At 46.0% G+C, this 12,149-nt stretch overlaps 1 protein-coding gene across 1 annotated transcript in view; it reads left to right on the top strand.

The window, feature by feature from the left end:
• LOC106577464 (solute carrier family 15 member 1) overlaps positions 1-3,334 on the top strand; it is a 367,351-nt gene extending 364,017 nt beyond the window's left edge. Inside the window, exons 18-21 of the mRNA XM_082963785.1 lie at positions 217-334; positions 936-1,073; positions 1,210-1,317; positions 2,650-3,334. Coding sequence (XP_082819911.1) covers positions 217-334; positions 936-1,073; positions 1,210-1,317; positions 2,650-2,925 — 640 coding nt within the window. The 3' untranslated portion in view covers positions 2,926-3,334. The remainder of the gene's footprint in view (positions 1-216; positions 335-935; positions 1,074-1,209; positions 1,318-2,649) is intronic.
• Positions 3,335-12,149: the final 8,815 nt, after the last annotated feature.

The raw sequence follows: 12,149 nt of genomic DNA, 5'->3' as shown, positions 1-12,149 counted from the left end.
AGAGAGAGAGAGAGAGAGAGAGAGAGAGAGAGAGAGAGAGAGAGAGAGAGAGAGAGAGAGAGAGAGAGAGAGAGAGAGAGAGAGAGAGAGAGAGAGAGAGAGAGAGAGAGAGAGAGAGAGAGAGAGAGAGAGAGAGAGAGAGAGAGAGAGGAGAGAGAGAGAGAGAGAGAGAGAGGAGAGAGAGAGAGAGATCTGATTGGCTGTTGTGTGTCTCAGGGCGGAGTTTACCATCATGGACAGTGGGGGCGCATCATGTCTGTACTCTAAAGAGCTGGGCTTTGGCAGCGCCTTCACCCTCGTCATACCGTCCACGTTCACCATCGGAAGCCCTGATGTAAGTCCTCTATCCTATAACACCGAACCCTTAACCAAGCTAACAATGAGCTGTGAAGGTCCATGATGAGCTGTTCTCCAGGGTTTTAAAGCATGTTGTTCTGTTTGCTGTGTGTGATTGTGTCGTGAAGGTCCATGATGAGCTGTTCTCCAGGGGTTTTAAAGCATGTTGTTCTGTTTGCTGTGTGTGATTGTGTCGTGAAGGTCCATGATGAGCTGTTCTCCAGGGGTTTTAAAGCATGTTGTTCTGTTTGCTGTGTGTGATTGTGTCGTGAAGGTCCATGATGAGCTGTTCTCCAGGGTTTTAAAGCATGTTGTTCTGTTTGCTGTGTGTGATTGTGTTGTGAAGGCCCATGATGAGCTTTTCTCCAGGGGTTTTAAAGCATGTTGTTCTGTTTGCTGTGTGTGATTGTGTTGTGAAGGCCCATGATGAGCTTTTCTCCAGGGGTTTTAAAGCATGTTGTTCTGTTTGCTGTGTGTGATTGTGTTGTGAAGGTCCATGATGAGCTGTTCTCCAGGGGTTTTAAAGCATGTTTTTCTGTTGTTTTCTGTATATCCATTTAGTAGAAAACAGTGTTTAATGTGTTGATTACTGTGTCCAGTGTTGGCAGGCCATCCAGGTGGTGGAAGACATCCAGCCCAACACCATCCACATGGGCTGGCAGATCCCCCAGTACTTCCTCATGACAGCAGGCGAGGTGGTGTTCTCTGTGACTGGCCTGGAGTTCTCCTACTCACAGGTAGGGGGCGCCACTGTCCTCTCTCACCCGTCACACACCTTTACCTTTCTTGTCATCCACAACACAACTCAACTCTGATCTGTTTTCTTCGTCAATTAACTTTCAATTCTCATCTCTAACCCAAAACCTCACGCAGGCACCTAGCAACATGAAGTCGGTGCTGCAGGCTGGTTGGCTGTTCACCGTCGCCGTGGGCAACATCATAGTGCTGATTGTTGCCGAGGCAGCACAGCTCCCAGATCAGGTGACTACGGATCTTCTAACCTCTAGAACCCTATACAACCTTCTAAACAATACTGACCACTGAACTGAGGTCAGATTGGACCTAAATTCATTCATATCTAAACCTTGTTGTCTGTGTGTTAACCCCTGTGTGTTCCAGGGAGCAGAGTAGTGATATTAACCCCTGTGTGTTCCAGGGAGCAGAGTAGTGATATTAACCCCTGTGTGTTCCAGGGAGCAGAGTAGTGATATTAACCCCTGTGTGTTCCAGGGAGCAGAGTAGTGATATTAACCCCTGTGTGTTCCAGGGAGCAGAGTAGTGATATTAACCCTGTGTGTTCCAGCGAGCAGAGTAGTGATATAATTAACCCTGTGTGTTCCAGGGAGCAGAGTAGTGATATTAACCCCTGTGTGTTCCAGGGAGAAGAGTAGTGATATTAATCCCTGTGTGTTCCAGGGAGCAGAGTAGTGATGTTAACCCTGTGTGTTCAGGAGCAGAGTAGTGATATTAACCCCTGTGTGTTCAGGGAGCAGAGTAGTGATGTTAACCCCTGTGTGTTCCAGGGAGCAGAGTAGTGATGTTAACCCCTGTGTGTTCCAGGGAGCAGAGTAGTGATGTTAACCCCTGTGTGTTCCAGGGAGCAGAGTAGTGATATTAATCCCTGTGTGTTCCAGGGAGCAGAGTAGTGATATTAACCCCTGTGTGTTCCAGGGAGCAGAGTAGTGATGTTAACTCCTGTGTGTTCCAGGGAGCAGAGTAGTGATGTTAACCCCTGTGTGTTCCAGGGAGCAGAGTAGTGATGTTAACCCCTGTGTGTTCCAGGGAGCAGAGTAGTGATATTAACCCCTGTGTGTTCCAGGGAGCAGAGTAGTGATATTAACCCCTGTGTGTTCCAGGGAGCAGAGTAGTGATATTAACCCCTGTGTGTTCCAGGGAGCAGAGTAGTGATATTAACCCCTGTGTGTTCCAGGGAGCAGAGTAGTGATATAATTAACCCCTGTGTGTTCCAGGGAGCAAAGTAGTGATATTAACCCCTGTGTGTTCCAGGGAGAAGAGTAGTGATATTAATCCCTGTGTGTTCCAGGGAGCAGAGTAGTGATGTTAACCCCTGTGTGTTCCAGGGAGCAGAGTAGTGATGTTAACCCCTGTGTGTTCCAGGGAGCAGAGTAGTGATATTAACCCCTGTGTGTTCCAGGGAGCAGAGTAGTGATATTAACCCCTGTGTGTTCCAGGGAGCAGAGTAGTGATATTAACCCCTGTGTGTTCCAGGGAGCAGAGTAGTGATATTAACCCCTGTGTGTTCCAGGGAGCAGAGTAGTGATATTAACCCCTGTGTTTCTGTTTGTGTTCCAGTGGGCAGAATACATCCTGTTTGCCTCTCTCCTTGTGGTGGTGTGTATTGTGTTCGCCATCATGTCCTACTTCTACACCTACACTGACCCAGCGGAGATCGAGGCCGAGTTACGCCAGCCGGAACACGAGCCGGAGGAGAAGAAGAAGAAGAGAGATCAGGTTGAGATGGAGAGAAAGGACTCAGACTGCAGTAAGAGCAGCAAGGGTTCTGACAAGAAGAAGAAGGATTCAGTTGTTGAGCAACTTAACCAAGAAGTCAAACAGAGCAAGATGTAAAACTCCCCATTCACACCACTTCCTCCTCCACTTCCTCCTCATTAACCAATTTTAACAGGTCTCGGAGAGAGAACCATTGGAACTTAATCTTATAAACATTAATCCTTCGATACAGCTTTATGAGTAAATTCTGACTTTGATATTGTAAATAATTTTTTACAATGATTTATTTTGCACCATGTAGCAAAAGCAACATAATGAATGTATTTTTGCTTATCCTATTTTATTAGAAAGAGGACATACTGAATGAATGACCATTCCAGCATTCCTATTCATTTCCCAGTACAGTGTTGTGTGTACTGGAGATATAGTTGTTTTGGGTTTGATGTTGCCAGAGAGTCTTGGTATTAATTCCACACCAAGTTGAGTCCCTGGCAGTCATGTGCTTCAATAAAGAGGATGAGTCTTACTTTGTGTCGTGATATTGTTCGCCAAGGTGTAAGGTAATCCATTAGTCCAAACCGTAGCAAACCGCTTTGTTTTGCAACGAAAATGAGAGTTTCTATTGGACAAAATCAGACCACTCCATCCCAGTTTAATTTGGTTCCTAGGGCGGATTTCCAACCCGAGGTAAGCGCCCGTAAAGGGAACGTCATTAGCAGGTTAGTTTGGTTCCTGGGGCGGATTTCCAACCCGAGGTAAGCGCCCGTAAAGGGAACGTCATTAGCAGATTAGTTTGGTTCCTGGGGCGGATTTCCAACCCGAGGTAAGCGCCCGTAAATGGAACGTCATTAGCAGGTTTCTCTCTACGTGTATTCTGACCTTGAACTTAAGCCTGATAACAGCGTTCTTAACTATTGATAAGAGCTAGGTAAATGAGTAAGCCGTTTGTATAAGGGGATCGTAAATTATATACAAAACTATAAACGCAACATGCAACAATTTCAAAGACTTTACTGAGATACAGTTCACATAAGGAAATCAATCAGTCAATAGAAATACATATATTAGGCCCTAATCTATGGATTTCACATGCCTGGGAATACAGATTGCTTCAGAAAAGGTAGGGGCACGGATCAGAAAGCCAGTCAGTTTCTGGAGCGACCAACATTTACCTCGTGCAGCGTGACGCATAGAGTTGATCAGGCTGTTGATTGTGGCCTGTGGAATGTTGTCCCACTCCTCTTCAACGGCTGTGGGAAGTAGTTTGATATTGGCAGGAACTGGAACACAAACGGCTGTGCATCCACCAGGGCCAAGATATTCTGGCATACCACAGGGTTCGACAATTAGACCTTGTTATTCCTCATCTATATCAATAACCTGACTGCTGGGTCTACTACCATACTAAACTATATCAATAACCTGCTGGGTCTACTACCATACTAATCTATATCAATAACCTGCTGGGTCTACTACCATACTAATCTATATCAATAACCTGCTGGGTCTACTACCATACTAATCTATATCAATAACCTGCTGGGTCTACTACCGTACTAATCTATATCAATAACCTGCTGGGTCTACTACCATACTAATCTATATCAATAACCTGCTGGGTCTACTACCATATTAATCTATATCAATAACCTGCTGGGTCTTCTACCATACTAATCTATATCAATAACCTGATGGGTCTACTACCATACTAATCTATATCAATAACCTGCTGGGTCTACTACCATACTAATCTATATCAATAACCTGCTGGGTCTTCTACCTTTTTGTACTTATGTATGGTACATTGTTTTTTAGTTGTTTTTATATACCAGCCATGGGCTTCCAACCACACTGTTTTTATATACAAGCCCTTGGGCTTCCAACCACACTGTTTTTATATACAAGCCCTTGTGCTTCCAATCACACTGTTTTTATATACAAGCCCTTGTGCTTCCAACCACACTGTTTTTATATACAAGCCCTTGGGCTTCCAATCACACTGTTTTTATATACAAGCCCTTGGGCTTCCAACCACACTGTTTTTATATACAAGCCCTTGGGCTTCCAACCACACTGTTTTTATATACAAGCCCTTGTGCTTCCAACCACACTGTTTTTATATACAAGCCCTTGGGCTTCCAACCACACTGTTTTTATATACAAGCCCTTGGGCTTCCAACCACACTGTTTTTATATACAAGCCCTTGGGCTTCCAACCACACTGATACAAGCCCTTGGGCTTCCAATCACACTGTTTTTATATACAAGCCCTTGGGCTTCCAACCACACTGTTTTTATATACAAGCCCTTGGGCTTCCATTCACACTGTTTTTATATACAAGCCCTTGGGCTTCCATTCACACTGTTTTTATATACAAGCCCTTGGGCTTCCAACCACACTGTTTTTATATACAAGCCCTTGTGCTTCCAACCACACTATATATTTTTTTATTATAATAATTTGTTGTCCATCACTTGTTTTCTGTAAATAAATACAACTAAAAACACGCCGTCATACACATTGATTCAGAGCATCCCAAACATGCTAAATTGGTGCCATGTCTGGTGAGTATGCAGGCCATGGAAGAACTGGGACATTTTCAGCTTCCAGGAAGTGTACAGATCCTTGCGACATGGAGCCGTGCATTATCATGCTGAAAGTTGAGGTGATGGCGGCGGAGGAATGGCACAACAATGTGCCTAAAGATCTTGTCACGGTATCTCTGTGCATTCAAATTGCCATAGATAAAATGCAATTGCGTTCGTGGTCCGTTGCTTATGCCTGCCCATACCATAACCCCACCACCACCATGTTCACAGCGTTGACATCAGCAAATCATTTACCCACCCGATGCCCTTTCCCACCTGGACAAAAGGAACACCTATGTGAGAATGCTATTCATTGACGACAGCTCAGCGTTCAACACCATAGTGCCCTCAAAGCTCATCACTAAGCTAAGGACCCTGGGACTAAACACCTCCCTCTGCAACTGGATCCTGGACTTCCTGACGGGCCGCCCCCAGGTGGTGAGGGTAGGCAACAACACATCCGCCACGCTGATCCTCAACACTGGAGCCCCTCAGGGGTGCGTGCTCAGTCCCCTCCTGTACTCCCTGTTCACCCTCGACTGCGTCGCCAGGCACGAATCCAACACCATCATTAAGACCATAATTCCTCCTCCACCAAACATTACAGTTGGCGCTATGCATTCGGGCAGGCATCTTTCTCCTGGCATCTGCCTAACCCAGATTCGCCTGTCGGACTGCCAGATGGTGAAGCGTGAATCATCACTCCAGAGAAGGCGTTTCCACTGCGCCGGAGTCCAACGTCGGCGAGCTTCGCACCACTCCAGAGAACGCGTTTCCACTGCTCCGGAGTCCAACGTTGGCGAGCTTCACACCACTCCAGCCGACGCCTGGCATTGCTCATGGTGATCTTGGCTGCTCGGCCATGGAATCCCATTTCATAAAGATCGCGACAAGCAGTTATTGTGCTGACGTTGCTTCCAGAGGCAGTTTGGAACTCGGTAGTGAGTATTGAAACAGAGGACATGTGATTTTTTTTTACGTGCTACACGCTTCAACACTCGACAGTCCCGTTCTGTGAGATTGTGTGGTCTACCACTTTGCAGCTAATCCGTTCTTTCTCTTAGACGTTTCCACTTCACAATAACAGCCCTTACAGTTGACCTTGGGGCAGCTCTAGCAGGGCAGACATGTGATGAACTTACTTGTTGGAAAGGTGGCATCCTATGACAGTGCCACGTTGAATGTCACTGAGCTCTTCAGTACAGGCCGTTCTACTGCCAATGTTTGTCTATGGAGATTGCATGGCTGTGTGCTCGGTTTTATACACCTTTCAGCAATGGGTGTGGCTGAAATAGTCGAATCCACTAATTTGAACGGGTGTTCGCATACCTTTGGCCATGTAGTGTATTTAGAATGATAGAAATAGGAAACAGAGAAAGTCGGTGTAGCTTATAATGAAGACAGTCAAGGGTCCATCGCTGCAAGTTAAAAGGCCGTACAATTTAAATTCTGCATAACGGCACCGCATTTCATGGACTGTAATGTGGGTAAGTTGATATGCTTGAGCTGGTTTTCATATGAATGGCTTTATATATTAATACAGTGTATCTGTAGACACACCTCCATTAATACAGTATATCTGTAGACACACCTCCATTAATACAGTGTATCTGTAGACACACCTCCATTAATACATTGTATCTGTAGACACACCTCCTCCACACCTCCATTAATACAGTGTATCTGTAGACACGCCTCCATTAATACAGTGTATCTGTAGACACGCCTCCATTAATACAGTGTATCTGTAGACACGCCTCCATTAATACAGTGTATCTGTAGACACGCCTTCATTAATACAGTGTATCTGTAGACACGCCTCCATTAATACAGTGTATCTGTAGACACGCCTCCATTAATACAGTCTATCTGTAGACACGCCTCCATTAATACAGTGTATCTGTAGACACGCCTCCATTAATACAGTGTATCTGTAGACACACCTCCATTAACCTCTAGCCATTTCACATCGGTTACACCAGCCTAATCTCGGGAGTTGATAGGCTTGAAGTCATAAACAGCGCAATGCTTGAAGCATTGCACAGAGCTGCTGGCAAAACGCACGAAAGTGCTGTTTGAATGAATGCTTACGAGCCTGCTGGTGCCTACCACCGCTCAGTCAGACTGCTCTATCAAATCATAGACTTAACCTCTATGGGCTAGGTGGGACGCTAGCGTCCCCCCCGTGGTGCACTCCATCAACAGCAGGTGCATTTCAAGAGCGGCAAATTTGAATCCAAATAAATGTCAAAATTCAAATTTTTCAAACATACAACTATTTTACACCCTTTGAAAGATAAACATCTCCTTAATCTAACCACGTTTTACGATTTCAAAAAGGTTTTACGGCGAAAGCATAAATTTAGAGTATGTTAGGACAGTACATTTACAAGAGTTGTGTGTAATGTTTTGTCAATTCAAAGACAGGGTCACCAAAACCATAAAACCAGCTAAAATGATGCACTAACCTTTTACAATCTCCATCAGATGACACTCCTAGGACATTATGTTAGACAATGCATGCATTTTTAGTTCTATCAAGTTCATATTTATATCCAAAAACAGCGTTTTACTATGGCATTGATGTTGAGGAAATCGTTTCCCTCCAATAACCGGCAGTCAAGTCAACACCACAAATTAAATAATTAAAATTAGAAAACATTGGTAAAATATTATATTGTCATTTAAAGAATTATAGATTTACATCTCTTGAACGCAATCAACTTGCCAGATTTAAAAATAACCTTACTGGGAAATCACACTTTGCAATAATCTGAGCACTGCGCCCAGAAAAATACGCGTTGCGATACAGACTAGACGTCATGTTGGGGAGATCTAAAATCGAAAATACTATGTAAATAATCCATTACCTTTGATTCTCTTCATCAGATGTCACTTCCAGGTATCACAGGTCCATAACGAATGTAGTTTTGTTCAAAAAAGCTCATCATTTATGTCCAAAAATCTCCGTCTTGTTAGCACATGATCTAAGCCAGCCGGACTTCTCGTCATGAACGAGGGGAAAAAATATATTTACGTTCGTTCAAACATGTCAAACGTTGTATAGCATAAATCATTAGGGCCTTTTTTAACCAGAACATGAATAATATTCAAGGTGGACGAATGCATACTCTTTTATAACGTATTGGAACGAGGGTACCCAACATGAACTCGCGCGCCAGGTGTCTAATGGGCCATCATCGTTCCATGGCTCTTGTTCGGTCAGATCTCCCTCCAGAAGACTCAAAACACTTTGTAAAGGCTGGTGACATCTAGTGGAAGCAATAGGAAGTGCCAAAATATTCCTCAGCCCCTGTGTTTTTCAATGGCATAGGTTTAAAGCTAATACAACACATCAGGTATCCACTTCCTGTCAGAAAATGTCTCAGGGTTTTGCCTGCCAAATGAGTTCTGTTATACTCACAGACACCATTCAAACAGTTTTAGAAACTTTAGAGTGTTTTCTATCCATATATAATAAGTATATGCATATTCTAGTTACTGGGTAGGATTAGTAACCAGATTAAATCGGGTACATTTTTTTTATCCAGCCGTGCAAATACTGCCCCCTAGCCCTAACAGGTTAATTATAATATAATAAACACACAAATATGAGCCTTAGGTCATTAATATGGTCAAATCCGGAAACTATCATCTCGAAAACAAAACGTTTATTTTTTCAGTGAAATACAGAACCATTCTGTATTTTATCGAACGGGTGGCAACCCTAAGTCTAAATATTCCTGTTACATTGCACAACCTTCAATGTTATGTCATAATTACGTAAAAGTCTGGCAAATTAGTTCGCAACGAGCCAGGCGGCCCAAACTGTTGCATATACCCTGACTCTGCGTGCAATGAACGCAAGAGAACTGACACAATTTCACCTGGTTAATATTGCCTGGTAATCTGGATTTCTTTTAGCTAAATATGCAGGTTTAAAAATATATACTTCTGTGTATTGATTTTAAGAAAGGCATTGATGTTTATGGTTAGGTACAGTCGTGCAACGATTGTTCTTTTTTCGCAAATGCGCTTTTGTTAAATCATCCCCGTTTGGCGAAGTCGGCTGTCTTTGTTAGGAAGAAATAGTCTTCACAGTTCGCAACGAGCCAGGCTGCCCAAACTGCTGCATATACCCTGACTCTGTTTGCAAGAGAAGTGACACATTTTCCCTAGTTAAAAGAAATTCATGTTAGCAGGCAATATTAACTAAATATGCAGGTTTAAAAATATATACTTGTGTATTGATTTTAAGAAAGACATTGATGTTTATGGTTAGGTACACATTGGAGCAACGACAGTCCTTTTTCGTGAATGCGCACCACATCGATTATATGCAACGCAGGACAGGCTAGATAAACTAGTAATATCATCAACCATGTGTAGTTAACTAGTGATTATGATTGATTGATTGTTTTTTATAAGATAAGTTTAATGCTAGCTAGCAACTTACCTTGGCTTCTTACTGCATTCGTGTAACAGGCAGGCTCCTCGTGGAGTACAATGTTGTCACGATTCCCACCGACGGTGGCGCCCCCTCCTGCTCGGGTGGCGCTCGGCGGTCGTCGTCACCGGCCTATTAGCTGCCACCGATTCCCTTTTGCTTTTCCCTTTTTTTATTTTCACTTTGACACCTGTGGTCAATTAGCCATTAGAGGGGCTATTTAGTTTAGCTGGCCCGCTCCTGTTCGTGCGGGATTAATGATTGTTTCTTGTGAGACGGCTTGTGTTCGTGTCGACGTTGTTGGACGCCGTATGTATTTTCTCCCCTGTGTGTGGGAACATTTGTTTTTTTGTGAGTGTATATTAAAAACACCACTACCCTGTGTTCGCTGCTTCCTGCGCCTCATTCCTCCTCCACAATTACCAAGCCGTAACAGAATCCCGCACCTCGATAGAAGGCATGGAATCAGCGGGAGCAGCGGCCACTCCTCTGCCCTCGATGGAGGAACGCGTACTCCACCACACGACAGTCCTCCATCGCATCGGATCAGCAATGGACCAGATGATGGAGAGGATGGACAGATGGGAGAGAAGTGGTATCCTCTCTCCACCTCCACCTCCCCTGATACAGCTATCTTCGCCTCCCATGACGTCTGGCTCTGGCGCGCTTCGTCTGGCGCTCCCGAGGGAGTACGATGGGGCGGCGGCTGGGTGCCAGGGGTTTTTGCTCCAGCTTGAGCTGTACCTGACCACCGTCAGACCTGCTCCCACGGGGGAGGAGAGCGTGAGTGCCCTCGTTTCCTGCCTGACGGGCCGAGCTCTGGAGTGGGCTAATGCGGTCTGGAACGGTCCAGACTCGGCGAGGGACCACTACCCGGAGTTCACCCGCCGCTTTCGGGCCGTGTTCGACCACCCTCCAGAAGGAAGAGCGGCGGGTGAACGGCTGTTCCACCTCAGGCAGGAGACGAGGAGTGCCCAGGACTTCGCGCTGGACTTCAGGACCTTGGCTGCTGGGGCGGGGTGGAACGACAGGGTCCTCATAGACCACTACCGCTGCAGTCTCCGGGCGGACGTCCGCAGGGAGCTGGCCTGTCGGGACACAGCTCTGTCCCTGGACGAACTGATAGATATGTCCATACGACTGGACAACTTGCTGGCTGCCCGCGGGCGTTCAGAGAGGGTCCTGCCCGTTCCACCCCCGTGCACCCCCGCCCCTACCCCTATGGAGGTAGGGGGGGCCGTGCCAAGGGGCACCGGAGGAGGTGGCTCCTCCTGCACCAGCTGTGGTCGGAGAGGACACACGGCCGACCGGTGCCGGAGGAGCCAGTCTGGGAGTCGAGATGGTAGGCAGAACACTTCTCGGTCACCTCAGGTGAGTCAGCACCAGATTCACCCAGAACCCCCTGTTGGTCATGTGTTTTTACCTGTTTTGTTTACTAAATTTTTTCCCTCTTCCCAGCATAGGGCGCTAGTCGATTCAGGCGCAGCTGGGAATTTTATGGACCGTGGACTTGCCATTAAGCTGGGCATTCCGCGGGTGCCGATAGATTCCCCTTTCCCCGTGCACTCCCTAGATAGCCGACCATTAGGGTCAGGGCTAGTCAGGGAGTCTACGGTGCCACTGGACATGGTAACGCTGGGGAATCATAAGGAACGCATTCGTTTTTTCCTTATTGACTCGCCTGCGTTTCCGGTGGTGCTGGGGGTCCCCTGGCTGGCTGGTCACAATCCCCGTATTTCGTGGAAACAGGGGGTTCTCCAGGGGTGGTCAGAGGAGTGTTCAGGTAGGTGTCTAGGAGTTTCCATAGGTGCCACGTCGGTGGAGAGTCCAGACCAGGTGTCCACCATGCGCATTCCCCCTGAATACGCCGATTTGGCGATCGCTTTTTGTAAAAAGAGGGCGACTAAATTACCACCTCATCGACAGGGGGATTGTGCGATAGATCTCCAGGTTAACGCTGCGCTTCCCAGGAGTCACGTGTACCCCTTGTCACAGGAGGAGACGGCGGCTATGGAGACATATGTCACGGAATCCCTGGGACAGGGGTACATTCGGCCCTCCATCTCACCCGCTTCCTCGAGTTTCTTTTTTGTGAAGAAAAAGGAGGGAGGTCTGCATCCGTGCATTGATTACTGAGGTCTAAACGCTATTACGGTGGGGTTTAGTTACCCACTACCTCTCATCGCTACGGCGGTGGAATCATTTCACGGAGCGCAGTTCTTCACAAAACTGGATCTCAGGAGCGCGTATAACCTGGTGCGTATCAAAAAGGGAGACGAGTGGAAAACCGCCTTTAGTACCACAT

This window comes from Salmo salar, chromosome 17 (assembly GCF_965601325.2).
Source record: "Salmo salar chromosome 17, fSalSal1, whole genome shotgun sequence".
Lineage (NCBI taxonomy): Eukaryota > Metazoa > Chordata > Actinopteri > Salmoniformes > Salmonidae > Salmo > Salmo salar.
This window is presented reverse-complemented; position numbering and strand designations above follow the sequence as displayed.